Source organism: Macrosteles quadrilineatus, unplaced genomic scaffold (genome assembly GCF_028750875.1).
Source record: "Macrosteles quadrilineatus isolate MER2022 unplaced genomic scaffold, UCM_ALF_1.0 Scaffold_1__1_contigs__length_201487025, whole genome shotgun sequence".
NCBI lineage: Eukaryota > Metazoa > Arthropoda > Insecta > Hemiptera > Cicadellidae > Macrosteles > Macrosteles quadrilineatus.
The window spans coordinates 138,063,899-138,084,135 of record NW_026542594.1 but is presented as its reverse complement, the minus strand read 5'-3'; the positions used below and the strand labels follow the sequence as shown (position 1 = coordinate 138,084,135).

Genomic DNA, 20,237 nt, shown 5'->3' with positions numbered 1-20,237 from the left:
TATAAAATTAAATAAAAAATCACTTCCTCTTGAGGTTTTATCACTTTATTCATGTGATATTTGAATTAAAAATAAAAATAAAAATATTTACACTTGGCACTCTTCTTTATGCCTTGCACAAAATAATAAATCTTAAAATTAGCAAATTAAAATGCAAAGTAAAAATGATTTAAGACTTTAAACTGGAGCTTGATGTTTCTTGAAATAACATGAAATTTAACATGAAAAGTGAGAAATAGCTTATAAAAACTGGCGTCTTGATGTATTTAAATTGAGAATTATGCGGTGAACTGGATGAAATAACACTTTGTCAGACGGACGCTGCATAAAGCGAGAACGAGGGTAAATTATAAAACACTGGTAAAGAGACCACGTGCAAGAAATGCGTAATGCAATATTAACCGCGAGTACACGGTAGTTACCACGGTGAAGACATAAGCGGAACTGGATTTTGTCGTTACAAATATCATAGCGTCTCTCCCACTCTTCAATATTTGAAAATCTGACCAATCACGTGAGGCCGTGTTATCACAAAACTGCTCGACAAAGTGCATGTCTGGAAACAGGTGAACATGTCGAATACTGACCATACCGGGCCCCGTGAATCGCACAGAGATTCGCAAAAAAAAAATGAGTTAAAGTTTGTTAAAGCTCCAATTTGATTACAAACAAAATTTAAAACTGTCAAAAATAAACTTAAATCACTTCTTGAAACGAGATAAAAATGATCTTGAGAAATCTGTTCTTCATTTGGGTAAAGGTGACACCTTTACAACCGGACGTTTGAAGACTCCATTGCTGGTCCGCACAGTGACGACTCTAGTCACACCGTCAGTGCCGGGATGAGTAGCGATTATCCTTCCTAGCGGCCAAGACTGAGGAGGTGAGTTGCCGTGGAGTAACACCAAATCGTTGATTTCGAGGTTGGGGTGATGAGTAACCCATTTAGCTCTTTGCTGAAGAGTGTGCAGATATTCTATTTTCCACCGCTTCCAGAGCTGCTGAGTAATAGATTGCACTGCTTGCCACCTTTTCAGACGGTTTAAAGGCAATTCTTCATAATTTAATTCCGGCAGAGCAACCATTGGTCGGCCGATAAGGAAGTGCCCAGGTGTCAACACCTCTATCTCAGATGGGTCGGTTGATAAGGGACAAAGCGGCCTCGAGTTAAGTATCGCTTCGATGCGAGTACACACAGTTTGAAATTCTTCCTGTGTTAATATTCTGTTACCAATAACCTTTTTTAGGTGTGTTTTCATACTCTTCACACCACTCTCCCAAATACCACCTTGATGCGGGGCTGAAGGGGGAATAAAATGAAATTTTATAGAATACTCAGAAGACAGGTCGTGTAACTTGCTCTTAGTCGATTCATTTTGAATTAAAGTTTTTATAACTTTGTTGAGATGATTGGAAGCTCCTACGAAGTTTGTAGCGTTATCAAGGTACAAATCACTTGGTACGCCTCTTCTAGAGATAAAGCGTGTGAGCGCAGCGATGAATGTATCCGTAGATAAATCTGAGACTACCTCGATATGAATTGCCTTAGTGGCGAAGCATACAAATAAACATATGTAGCATTTTACAATCTGGGCTCTTCGTAAGGTGTGAATTTTTACTTCAAACGGTCCCGCGAAGTCTAATCCAGATGTTTTGAAGCAAAACGAAGGGTTAACTCGGGCTTCAGGTAGGTTTCCCATGAGAGGACAAATAGTTCTCGGCTTGTGGCGGAAGCAAATTAGGCATTTATGTACTCGAGAACGAATTAAACTCCTAGCTGCTAATATCCAGTAGTGTTGAGAGATGAGTGACTGAAGAAGCTGAGGTCCAGCGTGTAGGTATTTTAAGTGAAAATAATCCACTATCAATGAAGAAATCTTATGAGATTTAGGAAGTAGAATCGGGTGTTTGGCGTTATAGCTTAATTTTGCGTTTTTAAGCCTACCTCCCACTCTTATCAAATCACTTTCATCTAAGAAAGGCGAGAGATGTTTCAGTTTATTAGAACACATTTTATTGTTCTTTAAACTTTCTATTTCAGAGTTAAGATCATTGATTTGAACTATTCTGCATATTTTAATTACAGAATTTTGAAGCTCATATGAAGACAGATTTTCGCTTAGTTTGGAAGCTGGATGTCGTGCATTGTGTATAAAGCGAAGAACAAAGGCGATTACACGCACAAGTTTACTCCAGGAGGAATATTTAGACAAAAAATCTTGGACAAGTTTACAATGTAAGGAAGTAACAAGTGTATTGTTATGTGTTATTTTGAGCTCAGGAATTTCTGAGGGATCGATTTCTTTATTCAGAGTTGTAGGCCAGTTATCTTGATCTGATAAGAGCCATTGCGGTCCTGACCACCAGAGTTTGTGAGAAATAATATCCTGCGGAAATATTCCGCGAGAAGCACAATCAGCTGGGTTCTGGTTAGATGAGACGTGTGACCAAGCTGTAGCGGGAATCCATTCTTGTATTTGAGATACTCTATTGGCTACATACGTTTTTAACTTGTATGGTTGGGTACAAATCCAATTTAAAGTTACAGTAGAATCCGTCCAGGCGTGAATGGAAGTAAGTGGCACTTGTTTGGATAAGAAATTATTTGAACAAAAATGCATTAATTGGGCGAGTAAATGCGCCCCGCACAATTCGAGTCTGGGAAGAGAAATACGCTTAAGAGGTGCTACTCTGGTTTTGGCGACAATTAGTGAAATATACGTGTTATGGTCGGAGTCAGTAACACGTAAATAAACACAGGCTGAGAAAGCAAGCTCACTGGCATCGCAAAACCCGTGCAATTGTATGTCACTTGAATTGGACATTCTAAAATGTCGAGGCAACATTATATTTTCAAGTAAATATAACTGTTCTGTAAACAACTTCCATTGCCGCAATAGGTCGGAGGGGAGGGGGGTGTCCCATTGAAGTCCTCTTGTCCACAATGTTTGGATAAATATTTTTGCCCATATCACCACAGGAGATAAGAATCCGCACGGGTCAAATATCTTCGCAATGTCAGATAACACAATTCGTTTTGTATACGTTTCAGATTGAGAAATATTTATTTTATAAGTAAAACAATCAGAGCTTGAAATCCACTGTAATCCTAAGATGCTAATCAGTGGTTGGTCTGGGGTGCGAAAAACTACAGGTTTTTCATGAAACTCGCTTGGAATGTCCTTGAGTAGAGCATCATGATTTGCTGTCCATTTTCGTAATTGAAAACCACCTTTAGCGAGAATTGATTTTATATCATTTTGAAGGAGCAAGGCATCTTCTATTGTGTCAGCGCCGAGGGCGACGTCATCTACATAAATGTGATTCCTTAAAACCTGAGAAGAGGCAGGGAAATTAACTTCCTCATCTTGAGTTAATTGTAAAATTACCCTATTAGCTAAGTAGGGACTACTTGACATACCGTAGGTGACAGTATTTAGCTGATAAATAGAAAGCTTCTTTTGTGGATCGTCTCTCCAATAGATAAACTGATAACGGCGGTCGTCCTTGTCGAGTTCGATTGAACGAAACATCTGTTTTACATCAGTAGTGAATACATATTTATAACGCCTGAAATTCGTTATAATTGTAGCTATGTCATTATGCAGTTTTGGGCCTACATGAATAATGTCATTAAGTGATAAACCAGTCGTTGTTTTTGCACTTGCATCAAAAACCACTCTTAAGCGAGTACTGGAACTGGAAGCTTTAAAAACACCGTGGTGCGGTAAAAAATAATGCGGCTTGTCAGGAATAGAATCTGTAAACAATGACATGTGGCCTGTACTATCATAATCACTCATAAAATCAGAATACAATTGCTTAAACTCAGGTTGAGTATTAAGTTTACGCTCAAGCGATAAAAAACGCCTTTTAGCATTGAAAGATGAGTCCCCTAACTTTGCGGGATTTTCCTTGAACGGAAGTTTGACAGAATATTTTCCTGTCTCAGGGTTGCGGCAGTAAGTTTCAGAAAAGTGTTGTTCACATTTAATATCTTCCTCTGTGAGTTTAGAGGGTGCGGGAGGCTGTTCCAAAGACCAAAAATTAGAAATCAGTTTACTTAAATTATCCTCTTGCAGGCAATGAAGTATAATGTGATTAACAGCTAGCGTGTTTTTACAGTCCGTGGATACAGGAGTTTTGCCGATAACAATAAAACCAAATTCAGTGTCCAGAGCATGAGGCATGTTCTCACCTAAGCTATATTTATTCGGCTTTATTATTTCCATGAAAAGGTCAGCTCCAATGAGCATTTGAATAGGACCGCTCTTATAGAAGTGAGGGTCAGCGAGTTTGAAATTAGCCACACTTTTAATAACATTGTCGTTAATAAGTGCTGAAGGCATGTCTGAGGTTATCTTACTCAAAACTAACACTGGATGGTTAGTAGAAACTTGTTTGTTATCAAGCGTGAGAATATTTACATTTGTTACACCTTTTGTGCTAACAGGAGTAGCGGAAATACCATTTACTTGGCAGGATTGTTTAGAATGCTTTAGCTTTAGCTGCAATTTATTCACAATGTCCGTGTTAATAAATGTACAAGTGGAAGCACTGTCCACAAGTGCTCTAACAACCATTGTGTTTCCTTCAGTAGAAGTCAGTTTCACGAGCGCAGTGCCCAAAAGTGTAGTAAACAATTCATTGTTACTATTTGCGGTGCAGACGGTTTGCGAGTCATTGTTGCCGTCAGCTGATAGTGGAGAGAGGTGAGGGGGGAAGCCGGAACTGGTTTTATTCCTAGTTTTGCGAATACTGTCCGCTTCGTTATCTTTGTAGATTGCTACAGTCTGTCTACTGTTTGATGGAACAGGTTTATACTCAATGCTAGTAGCGTTTTGGAAATTCCGACCCGACATACGATCGCAAGATCCAAAGTGAAAAGGACAGCCTATTTCATAAGTTTACTTTAAGAAATAAATTTGTACTTCTAGTTATGACTGTACTTTTGGATCTTACGATTTTGGAACTTCCGATCGGCAATATTTTCTTTGGATCTTTTGATTTTGGATCTTCCGACCCGCTAAATAACCTTTGGAACTTCCGATTTTGGAACATCCGATCGGCAATATAAACGTTGGATCTTTCGATTTTGGAACTTCCGATCGGCAATATATTCTTTGGATCTTCCGATTTTGGAACTTTTGAAGACCATCCGGCAAGTTCACTCGATTTGCCGATTGGCGTTTCATTTTCAAGGCTCGCCTCGGCACCGTCCCTCTCCCAGGCGCGGTGGTGAGCAGGCAGAAACTCTGCCTCATGTGCTAAACCACTGCCAGCCGACCAGTGAGGGCTGGAGAAAGCGCCATGATGCAGTACTCCATCGCTTAGCCGAATCAATCCCGGAAAGGACCGGAACCACCAGGGTTGACCTGACCGTTCCCGGTGTCGAGAGTACCTTGAGGCCCGACCTGGTCGTCACGAACGAGCGGGAAAAGCGCATCCACTTGGTGGATGTGGCTATCCCGTTCGAAAACAGGTACGGGGCGCTAGCTGACGCGAGAAGACTAAAAAATTGAGAAATACCGTCAGCTAGCTGATGAACTTCGCCTCAAGGGATACTCTGTCACCCTGGATGGGTTCATCGTGGGTTCCTTGGGATCCTGGGACATGGCGAACGAGCGAGTGTTAAAACTGTTGAACATCTCCTCGCGCTGTGCCCAGGCCATTAGACGCCAGATGGTCTCTGATGTGATCATGTGGTCACGAAACATCTACGTGACTCATATCACAGGCCATCGGCAATGGTAGGGAACCCCCATCAGTGGTATCGAACGCATGGCCCTTTGTTGTTTAAATAGGAAAAAAATTGTTTATGATTTGATATTGTGATCATGTTGTGAAGTGTTATGTGAAAAAAAAAGAAAAAAAAGTGGAGTGAAGTTCAAGGTTTCATAATTTATTTTTGTGCATTGTTAAATTTAACAAATTTTTATCATTGTTATTTAATTTATAAGTGGCTTGCTGCACCTTTCCTAGATATTTATTTGTACTAGTTTTAGTTAGGGAAATTTAATTTCCAAAATTGTAATCATTTTTTGAATATATCTATTAGTTAAATGTGGAGTGGCGTTCCAAAGTGCAGCAAGCCTGGGCCATGCGTTCAAATTTTATTGTTAGGTTGCCATTAGTTAGGTAGTTTTAAGTTTTTTGAATAGTTAAGCAGTGACAGTGATAAGTTTGTCAACCAAGGATTTAAGGTGGACTGCATCATCGAACAGCATTTGTATTTTGCATGTAAAGTTTAAAAAAAATGAAGCTCATAATGAGCATGTGGACTTATATTGCATGAAGATATTACCTTTGAATTGCATGAAATGTAAAGGGTTGAATTGTATATTATTTAAATATTTTAATAAAAAGTTGTCAATCTGTTCTTATCAGCTTAACATCTGATACGTCCCTCATCGAGGGACCAGTTTGTTAAACTGATTTTTGGATATCGACGGAGTGCTAGGAGCTTGCTCCACCTCTGTCACGGGTTGACCCGGCATTGCAGTACCGTCGGGATTTCCTTTGATCGAGATAGAATTATATAGCCCGATCGGTAAACTGACGGTATTAAACACAATATGTCGTTTTACATTGTAGAAAAGTGGGCGTGGCCTGTTTTGTTTGATTCGACCAATAGGAGAAGAGTTGGGTAGTTCTCGCAAAGTGCATAGTTCAGTCAGACCGAGAGGCGGACGCGACAAACGCGATTCTCCCGTTAACATATTCGACCTGTGCACGACGGACACGATAGCAGTCGTTAAAAAGAACGGCGATTCGACGTGTTACAGATTTTTACACTATCTCGTTATTATCGGTGACGCGACTGCCGGATAGCGGGAGCCAGCGACGAGACCGACGACGAACGAACCCTCTGACGTGGACCTAGTCTCGCGACGCTAGCGCTATAAGCGGCGTGGACAGCGTGGACAGAACTGGCATTAGCACCCGGACTGTTCGGGGCCCGAGTCGGTTCTCGTACGCGTTCGCAGACGAGAGTGTTGAAATAAGTCGATCAACAACACACTCACGTACACATAGTACGGAAACAATTGTTGTTATTCTCTCGTCCTGTCACAGTTGGAAGCCCTTTTTTCAGAATTTTCTACTCCGGTTTGCCGCCGACGGTGTCCGAAGGCCCCGCGATTCCGTGAAAAACTCACACCAACGGGGGTGGTTGCAAAGTGGCGGAGAATTTTGAAAATCCTCGGTCAAGTATCGCTTCTCGGCCTTTTGGCTAAGATCAAAGTGTAGCCAATGTCTTTTTTGAATGCAGTTGTGTGTGTCACGCGTGTTCAGTGCCGTGCCACGAACGTTCTACACCGTGTGCTACACGTGTGAGTGAGCTCGAGTGCGCGTGGTGCCAACGTCGCTGACCGCCACGAGGAGCACTACTGACGTGGACGTGACAAACGTGGGACCAGTGAAGTGACATGTGTGTCGGACCCTAGTGGCGAGTGTAGTTCCCGGGCCGACGTCGACGATGGAGCCAGGTGATCGTCGTGACCACGTGAACTGGCTGCAGGAATGGACTGGTTTGTCGAAACATGTTTCTTGCAAACTATTTTAATTTATTCTACTAAACTGGACTACGTTGTAAATTTTATTTATTGACGAAAGTTATTTATTTATTACATTTTATCATCTGACTATTTATTCTATAGTATTTATTTAATCTACATATATTTGTTCGTTGACATTTTTACTATTGGACTGGAGAGATATTTATTCATCGTTATTTATCCTATAGTATTTATTGCACGTTATTTATTTATTTATTTATTACGAACATGGACATAGTATATTATTTAGTGCCCTTCCCTTTGGACGAGAATGAAGGCCCCCTTAGGTGTGAGGACTGTTTTTGGGTACCCAATAATAGGAAGCAGGGTGTATATGAGTCCCGTAAGAAGTTGGAGCAGCACCTGTGGCGCATCCATAGAAAAAAACCCAAATACCAGTGTCGGGTCTGTGGCGAGCAGAGCCAAATGCTAAGAACAGCACTAAACCATGCTCGTCAGCACGTGGCTCTCCCTGCAGTGCATAAAAGAAGAGGAAGACGACGACAGCAGCGAGACAGTAGCAGCGAGGCAAGTGACACTTCCGACGTGCCAACTCCGCCACGTGGATCGCCAGCGCCTGCCCGTGGAGCCAGACGTCTGCACCATGAGGAGGAGGTTGACGACCAGGGGGAGGCTGCGGCTGTGGAGGATCACGAAGTGATGGGCGACCAAGTGGAGGCTGCTGCTGTTGGTGACCACCAAGAGATGGACGACCAGGTGGAGGCTGCTGCGATTGGGGACCACGTCCGGGACCTGCTGGACTTCACGGAGGAGGTTGCTGACCTGCGTGCTGAGATGGAGCTTGACATCGACGCTTCAAGGGCCGTACTGGAGACATCCGTGGCTGTGGGACCTGCTGCCTCGACACCAGTGCCTAGGCTCCAGGCCGAGCGGCGGGACGAGGTGGACCTCGATGCGACCCTGGCCCGGCTGACGGCTGCTGCAGCACGTGGGGACGGCGACGCCTGGGACGTGGTCCTGAACGAGAGTCTACGGGTGCGGAGACGTCGCAGACGCAACGCTTCGATTGTGAGTGTCACTAGCAATAATGGGGGGCTCAGATAGGGGGGGCATTAGATTTAGACATTGTAAATACCACTGATGGGGGCAGAGATGAGCTTGGGGGTCCGCCCCCTCCCGCGCCGCCGAATGGCCGCCAGGGTCACTGGCTGAGGGAAGTGGTGGAGGCACTTGTGAGGCTTTCGAGCGGGTCGTGGATTCTCGAGGCAGCTCCCAAGAGAAGGGAAAATGGCCCCCCTCGGGTGGCAGATGGGACTGGTCGGGGCCGTGGTCATGGCCGCGGGCGGGGCCGGGGCGCTCAGCGACCTGGAGCCCGTGCTCGTGGGCATGGCCTTGGCCCTGGTCGGGACCAGGCAGCCCGGGGTGGGTTCGATCCAATCGAAGCTGCCGCCAACCAGAGGCTGTTCCGTCGCAACAAGAAAAAGGCGGTCAATCAGATTCTGGGTGGTGACAGTCGATTCTGTACCGTGGATGACGCAGTGGTGGAGGACCATTTCAGAAAGGTTTTCTCGGCGGGTGACTTTCGAGTCGGGCCAACTCCCCAGGTTGTTCGTGACACCATGACTCCTCACGAGCCATGTGACGAAGACCAAGACCTGGTGGGTGAGATAACCCCTGAGGAAGTGTCGGCTAGGCTGGGGAGACCGACGACGAACGAACCCTCTGACGTGGACCTAGTCTCGCGACGCTAGCGCTATAACCGGCGTGGACAGCGTGGACAGAACTGGCATTAGCACCTGGACTGTTCGGGGCCCGAGTCGGTTCTCGTACGCGTTCGCAGACGTTGAAATAAGTCGATCAACAACACACTCACGTACACATAGTAAGGAAATAATTCTTGTTATTCTCTCGTCCTGTCGCAGTTGGAAGCTCTTTTTTCAGTATTTTCTACTCCGGTTTGCCGCCGACGGTGTCCGAAGGCCCCACGATTCCGTGAAAAACTCACACCAACGGGGGTGGTTGCGGGGAATTTTGAAAATCCTCGGTCAAGTATCGCTTCTCGGCCTATTGGCCAAGATCAAAGTGTAGCGCAGGCTCCTGAGGACGGCGGAGGATGTCGCTGCCTGGGCGGGCCTAAGGTTTAACCCCAGGAAGTGCGCAAGCCTCGAGGTGGACTGCCGCAACCGCAGACGAGTCCTGGCGACCGAGTACGAGATCGGCGGTGCTCCTATGGTGTGTCTGAAAGAGGGCGAGGAGTACCGTCATCTTGGGGTGCCAACAGGCTTCAAAGTAGACCAGACACCAGAACGTGACATTGCCAGAATGGCCGAAGATGTAAAGAAGATTGATGAGATTCTTCTGGCACCTTGGCAGAAGTTGGAAGCCGTGAGGATGTTTATACTCCCTCGGCTAGACTTCATCATGAGAGGAGCCAGGGTAGCCAAGACCCCACTGAAGAAACTTGACAATGATGTAAAGAGAATGGTGAAGAAGTGGCTCTACCTTCCACAGCGAGCAAGTGCTGAGGTGGTATATCTGGGTGTGGCAGAGGGAGGGGCCGGATTGTTCCCTCTGGCAGACCTAGTTGACATATCCTTCGTGGCCCATGCCTTCCGCATGGTCAAGTGTACTGACCCTGTGGTGAAAGACCTTACGACGTATTTCCGGGTGAGGCGTTCGGAAAATACGCGAGCCCGGTTTTGACCCGGTTGCCGGATAGCTAGTCGCGCTGGGTTGCGGTTCCAGGGGTCGAAATGTCTAACGAATTGACCATTTAAGGGCGGACTAATATTTTGAAAAGAGAACGGATGGCTCAGACAAAGGGTATGAGATATAAAATCTCCAACAATCGAACCCACGTTATCATCATTGCCATATTTGTTCTCTATATGTAAAGAAAGGTGCGCTGCGGGCGAACCACAGTTCGGGACGGATTGCTGTGGGCGAACCACAGTTAGGACGGATCGCTGTGGGCGAACCACAGTTAGGACGGATACGTCGATCTTGGGGAACGGGAAGAAGCTAAGCTGCAAAATATGATTATTTCACACAAACACCTACAATACAGTTAAATAAAAACACGCAAGTATGTAAGCACTAAACCTACACCACCTACCACACAGTTATATAAGACACGCACACACTAGTAATCGCTAAAACTACAATCACCTAAAATAACATTATTCAAGACACACGTATTAGTCACTACTATACTGCAACACCTGAAATATAGTTAGGCATATAAAGCACACAAATATTCGTAACCTATTTACACATGCTGTGGGCGAACCACAGTTAGGGATCGGGGAGTGCTGTGGGCGGACCACAGTTAAGGATAGGTTATTATTGCTAAGAGCTGTGGGCGAACCACAGGGAATTATCGCTAACTACAGCTAATTTCCGTGGGCGAACCACAGGGATTTATCGCTAACTATAACTAAATGCCGTGGGCGAACCACAGGGATTTAACGCTAAGTAAAGCTAAATGCTGTGGGCGAACCACAGGGAATTATCGATAACTATAACTAATTTCCGTGGGCGAACCACAGGAAATTAACGCTAACTAAAGCTAAGTGCTGTGGGCGAACCACAGATAGGATCGGAGGGTGCTGCGGGCGAACCACAGGGAAAGGTAATTATCACTAACTATAACTAATTGCTGTGGGCGAACCACAGGGAATTATCGCTAACTAAAGTTAATTGCTGTGGGCGAACCACAGGGGATTATCGTTAATTACAGCTAAGTGCTGTGGGCGAACCACAGGGAATAATCGCTAGCTAAAGCTAAGTGCTGTGGGCGAACCACAGGGTATTATCGCTAGCTAAAGCTAATTGCTGTGGGCGAACCACAGGGGATTATCGCTGACTACGACTAAATGCTGTGGGCGAACCACAGGGAACTAAAGCTAACTAAAGCTAATTGCCGTGGGCGAACCACAGAGATTAAAGCTAACTATAGCTAAGTGCTGTGGGCGAACCACAGGGAATTATCGCTAGTTAAAGCTAATTGCTGTGGGCGAACCACAGGTAGGATCGGGGGATGCTGCGGGCGAACCACAGTTAAGGATGGTTTACACAGATATTTACACAGATCACACAAATAAGCTAGTATCTCGATTATTCCATTAGATCACACGTCTTGATGTCACACAGTATTTACGTGTTTAAACTACAGATAATTCGTCACACAAACCGTTAGATATCTTCGATTATAATCGTTTAGTTAATAATTTAAAACCACAAAACACACAACACACAGTAAATATGACTACAACAGCTAAATGGTTTCCTCGTATGTGTGAGGATGAGAGATACGGTAAATTCCTTTGAATGTAATTATTGTTTAATCAAGCTCAATAAATAATTACAAGTAAACGTATCGAATTATGTGAGTGACAAAATGTCAATGTATGTCTGCAATGCGATCAATGCTAAATATACTGAACAATTAGCGCAAGTAAGTTTTACGTTAAGCTGACTTTAACAGAATACACAATGAAACTTTATCTTGTACTAGACTTGAACGAACGGTACGACAAATGTCTATTTCAAAGCAAGGTGATGACTACCTTATACAGAGTCGTCGTAATTGGTCCTCGGAGACCCGTGCGTGGTTGACAGTCGTCTGTCTCGTGCCCCCGTAGTGGATATGGTCGACTCCCTGACTCGACTGTCAGGTAACGTGAAGTCTGCTCTCTCTCGTGTCCTGGCCTCCACTGTCTCGAGGAGCTGCGTGTGGTGCAACGGCCGGGGACGACGCTTGTGCGCAGGTCCAGTTGGGCATGCGCAGAGCGCCCGGCGCTGTGCGAATGGAAGCCGCCGACTCAAACGTTGGCGGGATTTACAAATTTACATTTGTGACATTGCATTGGTGCTAAATCGGCTCCTTATACAAAAAATATCATGGCGAAATTTAACATGTTACACCCTCCCCTACCTTTAAGAAACAAAAGAAAACATGAAAAAGAAAAGAGATCTTTCTTACTCATGGGTACACGAATACGTCACTTATCTGATAATAGGATCAAACCTAAACAAGGCGAAGAAGTTGTAGCTTTGACAATAAGAAAAGATTTATCATAACGACATGTTTGGAATCAGGTCTTATTAGGGTTGCCTTAAGCCTTGGGAATAAGGTTTCAAGTCCTTTGCGTGGGCCCTTCCTACGATTCTTCGTTGGTTGTCACGTAACACAAATATGTTCGCACCCTCAGCGGCGTGAATAATGAATGGTCCATCGAATTTGGGGGCTAATTTACCTGAAATACATTTTGCCAATTGCCTTACGTTGCTCAACTTTATAGCGTTGACAGCTTTCACAACTTCTAACATACTTAATCGTATCCATACGTAATCCAGGCCAGAAATAGCTTTGAGCTATCCTTTGGATCGTTTTGTTGCATCCTAAATGTCCCGCAGTGGGTTGGTCGTGACATTCTCTTAGGACTTGGCGTATTTGATCATCAGCAATACACAATTTCCACTGTTTTGTTCGATCTAGATCACCATTCTTCAAGCGGAATTTTCTGTAAAGTTTCCCGTCACGGATCGTGTAGTTCTTATGTCTTGAAGGATTTTTCGTAACAGATTGGAACATTTTGCTGTACCAATCGTTGGGCTGTGGATCCTCCTCGATTTGTTCTCCTTTTTCTACCACACAAGTGCGGAGGTTCTTACATTGTTCGCTTTCATTCACTGGGTGTCTCGACAATGCATCCGCTACTTTGTTTAGTGCTCCTTTTCTATACTGCACTGTAAAGTCATACTGTTGCAGCTCAAGAACCCATCGCGCTAATCTTCCTGAAGGTTTTTCGAGGTTCATTAGCCATTTCAAGGCTTGATGGTCTGTTATTGCTATGAACTTATACCCTTCGATGTAAGGCTTGAATTTCTTTACTGCCCATACTAAGCTCAAACACTCTTTTTCAGTTGTAGTGAACTTTTTCTCATTATCTGAGAGTAATCGACTGGCGTAGGCTATAACTTTTTCGTTTTTCCCAGAGTTTTGTGTCAGAGAAGCTCCTAAGCCATGATTTGAGGCATCTACTTGAATAACAAACGTTTGGTTGAAATCCGGGCATGAAAGAACTGGTGTTTTTGTCAGTTTTTCTTTCAGTGTAGCAAAAGCAGTCTCCTGGTCGGAACCCCATTCCCATCGTACATTTTCCTTTGTAAGTTTCGTTAGAGGGGCTGATATCTTAGCAAAGTTTTCAACAAAGCGACGGTACCATGAGGACAATCCGATGAAACTTCTTACATCTTTCGGACATTTAGGTGTAGGAAACTCTGTAATGGATTTTACCTTTTCAGGATCGGTTTGGATACCTTGCTCGTTAATTACGTGTCCAAGGTATTTCAATTCCTTTCGACAAAACTTACTTTTTTCTTCATTCAAAATAAGTCCTGCATCCCTGAGTTTCTTGAAAACCTTACTCAATAGTGTTAAATGTTCCGAGAAGGTTTTAGACACCAACACCAGGTCATCTAAATAAGCGAAAGCATGAGGCTCAAATTCAGGACCAATGATTTGGTCTAGTAGGCGTTGAAATGTAGCGGGAGCCGAGTGAAGTCCAAAAGGTAAAACTTTGAACTGAAAGAGACCTCTTCCTGGGATCGTAAATGCCGTTATAGGACGACTCTTTTCTTCCAATGGAACTTGCCAGTATCCTGACTTAAGATCAAGTGTACTAATGTACTCAGCTTGTCTCAGTTTGTCTAAAATAGCTCCAATCTGAGGTAGTGGATATGCGTCACGTTCACTTACTTGATTAACTTTTCTAAAATCAATACAGATCCTTACTTTACCACCAGGTTTCTTTACGACTACCAATGGACTACTCCATGGACTATTTGATGGTTCGATTATATCATCAGCGAGCATTTGATCGATTTCCTTCTCGATAATCGCCTGCATCGCAGGGTTTCGGGGATAGTACCGCTGCTTGATGGGGTATTCTGATTTTAGTCTAATACTATGTTGGATTAAGTTCGTACGACCCGGAACTTCGTTAAATAGAGCAAGTTCTTTATCGAGAAAACATTCTAGTTTTTCGTTCTCTTCTTTGGAGAGAGGTGTAACAGCATTACACTTTAAAATGTTCGTAGCTCCTGTTGCAGGTGTAACACTGGATTCGTTACAGTTAACGGTAATCAATTCTAGAGGAATGATTAGGTCCATTCCTAGTATTATGGGTACAGACAGATTAGGTACCATTATAGCTCGGACTCGAGTTTCTTTATTTCCAACTGAACATTCAAATTCATAAACTTCGTCAACGGTACGTGTAGATTGGTCGGCCAGACAAATATTTGTTTTCACCATCTGAGGTTTTATATCATGCTCTCGAAGATAATCGGCAACACCATTTCCGATTAGAGTGATCATTGAGCCCGTATCTATCAAGGCATTAAAATTTTCGTTTAGAATTTCGACTGTAATGAAAATCCTGTTTTCCGATTCATTAACTTTGGAACACGTGTTAAAATTGAAATTTTTAACTTTGTTTAGCCAATTTTCCCACTCTATTGAGGTGGTTTTATTGTAGCGAGACTCGGTCCACCTCTTGCCTTCCGGTCTCGATCTGAGTTTCCCGCCTTACACGGACATTTTGTGGTTAACACACCCTCTCTTTTGCAATTAAAACACCTTATAACTTTTGGGTGTCTACAGTCCCGAAATCTGTGTCCTCGTCCATCGCAGTTCCAGCAAACGTAGTCCTCTGAATTGTTGGCATTATTGTTACCATTTCCTTCATTACGCCTTAAGCTTTCTACATATCGTATTTCTTCTTGAGATTGTCTCACAGGTCGGCTACTGTTAGGGTAGAAAATGTTGGGAGGAGGTGTCCTTTGAGCAAACGTCACATGTGATTGTTGTTGTGAGCTGTTGGTAGGACTGTTTGTTCTACGAGTCACTTCCTTATTTTGAAAGATAGTTTGCTGTGTTGGCTTGTGTTCCTTAAAGTAAGGCCGGGTTTCGATAGCTCAACTTTATACGGAGTAAATGCTTTATTTCGTGGATTGTATGCAGTTTCAGTAAACAATGATTGAGCATGATTAGGCGGGGGCCGAAAACTTCTTTTATCCCGTAGATAACTCTCATACCATACCCTTCGGCTAGATTTACCAGATCGTCCTCGGTGTGACAGTGGTTACGTCTTACTGTTAACTTGTATTCTGGTCGCATGTTAGTGAACAGACGGTCGAGTATTTCGTCCTGTGTATAGCCTCCTCTCCTACGAATTAGCGTGGTTAAGGCAACAACAAACTTCCTAATCGATTCATTTTCACCTTGGGTCCTCTTCTCAATCTCTTCGGTAAGTTTTCTTCGGTAGTCTGGAGGGAAATAATTTTCAGCGAAGCTAGTGACGAATTCCTGGTAATTGGCCCATTGCGCCTTTTTATTCCGGAACCATAGTAAAGCGCCTCCTTTCAACATCTCGGGCATTGCTTTAAGCAGAAGTGGCGGTGGTATATCATAAGATTCGGCTAACTCATTTAGTCTTTCGATAAACAATACTGGTTGATGTTCACCATCGAACTTCAAGTTCCATTTCCGTACTTGATTGCAAACTTCTGCTACAGCATTTAGATTTCTCGTCGGAGCATAGCTTTTAGCAAATATAGTCGAAGCATCAGGTAATGTGTACGCTGACCTAGGTTCAAAATTACGTTCTGGAATGTCTCCTTGAGGTAAACGTGTAAATTGCATCCTACTGTCGACTGGTACAGATTCGAAAGTCTGCTCTCTATTTCCATACGAATTATGAGGAAGGAATGCTGTAGGGCCGTATTCATATAATTTATTATTCAAAGGATCCCTTGGACCACGCTGGTCTGCTCCTGGCTGAGCTGTGAACATCTTTTCTTGTACTGTACGAAAATCAGCCGCGGGTGGCAGGTTTAACATTTCCCGGATTCTTAATTCCTCTGATTGCTGAGTATCATAGGCATGTGTTGAAGGTAGTCCTCTGTTAAAAGTAAAAACCACATTGGTATTTTCCTTCGTTTGAAAAACTGGTGCTCCTAACAAATAGTCAGCTTGTGTAGTATCAAGCTCCTGTTGATGTATGGGTTGATAATCCACGAATCTACTGGTCGTAGCGGGAACATGCAAAGAGTCCAGCGAGATAGATGTAGTAGACGTGGTGAAGCCTCCAGCCGCGTGGTCACACCAATAATCCGCAAATCTTTGTCTAAGATCCACTGCATGTCCGGTAGTTCTCAGTCCGTACTTTTTCATTTCACTAATCAAGTCGTCTCTATTTAAATCGAAAATCCAGCTAACTCGTGGGTCGGTCAATGGAGTTTTTAGTTGTTTAGTTGTAACAGGGGTTATGAATTGAGCCATGGTAGTAAGTGTCGAATCAGTAGTGCTCGTGGTTTTGTATGGGCTCGTACGAAGAACATCACTGTACAAAGTTACCGGGTCCATCTCCTTAGTTGGACTTTTCCTGATAGCAGTTACAAGTCGTTTTCTTAATTCGTCAGTTTTACCTTCGTCTGACAAGTTATAGTCCCTTAAAATTTGTCTAATTGCATCTTTGGACAGTTTGTAAACCCAATTAACTCTAGAATCAGATTCGAGCGGAAGTAGGAGCTCACTTCTGGCCTGTGCCGTTGTAGTGGCTGGTGTTAACAATTCTTGGGAGGTAGTTACTACTAAAACGTCAGTCGTGGTAATTAATTCCGGTCTACAGGTCGCAGCAACATTAGTGGACGGAGTTATCGTTGTTGGGGTGGTTGTTCTCGTAATCATCGTCTTGGGCTTAACAGCGGTTGTGGTAGTCGTTCCACCTGTCATTCTGAACGGGCGCCAGCAACTTAGTTGCAAATTTTACGAAAATTAATCTTTATTGTGTTCGAGTAAAAGTCCCTGTTCGCGGGCGCCAAAACCTACGACGTATTTCCGGGTGAGGCGTTCGGAAAATACGCGAGTCCGGTTTTGACCCGGTTGCCGGATAGCTAGTCGCGCTGGGTTGCGGTTCCAGGGGTCGAAATGTCTAACGAATTGACCATTTAAGGGCGGACTAATATTTTGAAAAGAGAACGGATGGCTCAGACAAAGGGTATGAGATATAAAATCTCCAACAATCGAACCCACGTTATCATCATTGCCATATTTGTTCTCTATATGTAAAGAAAGGTGCGCTGCGGGCGAACCACAGTTCGGGACGGAGTGCTGTGGGCGAACCACAGTTCGGGACGGATTGCTGTGGGCGAACCACAGTTAGGACGGATCGCTGTGGGCGAACCACAGTTAGGACGGATACGTCGATCTTGGGGAACGGGAAGAAGCTAAGCTGCAAAATATGATTATTTCACACAAACACCTACAATACAGTTAAATAAAAACACGCAAGTATGTAAGCACTAAACCTACACCACCTACCACACAGTTATATAAGACACGCACACACTAGTAATCGCTAAAACTACAATCACCTAAAATAACATTATTCAAGACACACGTATTAGTCACTACTATACTGCAACACCTGAAATATAGTTAGGCATATAAAGCACACAAATATTCGTAACCTATTTACACATGCTGTGGGCGAACCACAGTTAGGGATCGGGGAGTGCTGTGGGCGGACCACAGTTAAGGATAGGTTATTATTGCTAAGAGCTGTGGGCGAACCACAGGGAATTATCGCTAACTACAGCTAATTTCCGTGGGCGAACCACAGGGATTTATCGCTAACTATAACTAAATGCCGTGGGCGAACCACAGGGATTTAACGCTAAGTAAAGCTAAATGCTGTGGGCGAACCACAGGGAATTATCTATAACTATAACTAATTTCCGTGGGCGAACCACAGGAAATTAACGCTAACTAAAGCTAAGTGCTGTGGGCGAACCACAGATAGGATCGGAGGGTGCTGCGGGCGAACCACAGGGAAAGGTAATTATCACTAACTATAACTAATTGCTGTGGGCGAACCACAGGGAATTATCGCTAACTAAAGTTAATTGCTGTGGGCGAACCACAGGGGATTATCGTTAATTACAGCTAAGTGCTGTGGGCGAACCACAGGGAATAATCGCTAGCTAAAGCTAAGTGCTGTGGGCGAACCACAGGGTATTATCGCTAGCTAAAGCTAATTGCTGTGGGCGAACCACAGGGGATTATCGCTGACTACGACTAAATGCTGTGGGCGAACCACAGGGAACTAAAGCTAACTAAAGCTAATTGCCGTGGGCGAACCACAGAGATTAAAGCTAACTATAGCTAAGTGCTGTGGGCGAACCACAGGGAATTATCGCTAGTTAAAGCTAATTGCTGTGGGCGAACCACAGGTAGGATCGGGGGATGCTGCGGGCGAACCACAGTTAAGGATGGTTTACACAGATATTTACACAGATCACACAAATAAGCTAGTATCTCGATTATTCCATTAGATCACACGTCTTGATGTCACACAGTATTTACGTGTTTAAACTACAGATAATTCGTCACACAAACCGTTAGATATCTTCGATTATAATCGTTTAGTTAATAATTTAAAACCACAAAACACACAACACACAGTAAATATGACTACAACAGCTAAATGGTTTCCTCGTATGTGTGAGGATGAGAGATACGGTAAATTCCTTTGAATGTAATTATTGTTTAATCAAGCTCAATAAATAATTACAAGTAAACGTATCGAATTATGTGAGTGACAAAATGTCAATGTATGTCTGCAATGCGATCAATGCTAAATATACTGAACAATTAGCGCAAGTAAGTTTTACGTTAAGCTGACTTTAACAGAATACACAATGAAACTTTATCTTGTACTAGACTTGAACGAACGGTACGACAAATGTCTATTTCAAAGCAAGGTGATGACTACCTTATACAGAGTCGTCGTAATTGGTCCTCGGAGACCCGTGCGTGGTTGACAGTCGTCTGTCTCGTGCCCCCGTAGTGGATATGGTCGACTCCCTGACTCGACTGTCAGGTAACGTGAAGTCTGCTCTCTCTCGTGTCCTGGCCTCCACTGTCTCGAGGAGCTGCGTGTGGTGCAACGGCCGGGGACGACGCTTGTGCGCAGGTCCAGTTGGGCATGCGCAGAGCGCCCGGCGCTGTGCGAATGGAAGCCGCCGACTCAAACGTTGGCGGGATTTACAAATTTACATTTGTGACATTGCATTGGTGCTAAATCGGCTCCTTATACAAAAAATATCATGGCGAAATTTAACATGTTACAACCTGGCTAGAGCTACTCTTTCGCATGTCGCCAGGAAACGCCTTGGGCGTCCCGTTTCCCTTGACGAGGTTTCCGACTACTTGTCCGGTAGGTTGGACGGTGACTTTGCCAGGGATGGAGGTGACATCGGTTCTCTGTGGACTGATTCGAGGAATGCCGCCGGTAGGCTCCAAAAGAAAATCGGAGTCTACTGGAAGTTCGACCATGACAGGGAGGAGTTCCAAATTCGAATTCCCTCGCCTGACGGCACTTCCGGTCCAGTCATTGTCCCAGAGGACGCAAGGGGCCATCTCTTTTCACGATTGAAGACTGCCATGAGGCTCAAGCTGCCATGAGACTGCCATGAGGCTCAAGCTGCCATGAGGCTGCCATGAGGGTCAAGTTGAAGAAGACACTCACTAGGAAGCCTGATCAGGGGAAGGTTTTCGACGTGGCTTGCCGATGCCGTGTGTTATAAAATGTAGTGTTGTTATATAATTCAATATTATCCTCTTTGTAAAGATATGATATATTAACAGAT

The 20,237-nt window shown here is 44.0% G+C and overlaps 2 protein-coding genes and 1 non-coding gene across 3 annotated transcripts; 2 read left to right on the top strand and 1 right to left on the bottom strand.

Annotated features, from left to right (window-relative positions):
* Positions 1–746: 746 nt before the first annotated feature.
* Positions 747–1,700, bottom strand: LOC129000882 (uncharacterized). Its single transcript, XM_054427952.1, has one exon. The coding sequence runs from the start codon at positions 1,698–1,700 to the stop codon at positions 747–749; it is 954 nt and encodes a 317-aa protein (XP_054283927.1).
* A 4,639-nt stretch (positions 1,701–6,339) lies between these two features.
* LOC128983779 (U2 spliceosomal RNA) lies at positions 6,340–6,525 on the top strand. The gene has a single exon (XR_008489955.1). It is a non-coding gene; the product is annotated as a U2 spliceosomal RNA (small nuclear RNA).
* A 1,259-nt stretch (positions 6,526–7,784) lies between these two features.
* Positions 7,785–8,621, top strand: LOC129000876 (uncharacterized). The gene is made up of 2 exons (XM_054427940.1): positions 7,785–8,228; positions 8,274–8,621. The coding sequence occupies exons 1-2, from the start codon at positions 7,785–7,787 to the stop codon at positions 8,619–8,621; spliced, it is 792 nt and encodes a 263-aa protein (XP_054283915.1).
* Positions 8,622–20,237: the final 11,616 nt, after the last annotated feature.

Coding starts and splice junctions, on each gene's coding strand:
- LOC129000882 (XM_054427952.1), bottom strand. CDS start 1,700: ATGGGAAACCTACCTGAAGCCCGAGTTAACCCTTCGTTTTGCTTCAAA.
- LOC129000876 (XM_054427940.1), top strand. CDS start 7,785: ATGGACATAGTATATTATTTAGTGCCCTTCCCTTTGGACGAGAATGAA. Junction 8,229..8,273: donor ACGAAGTGATGGGCGACCAA/GTGGAGGCTGCT, acceptor ATGGACGACCAG/GTGGAGGCTGCTGCGATTGG.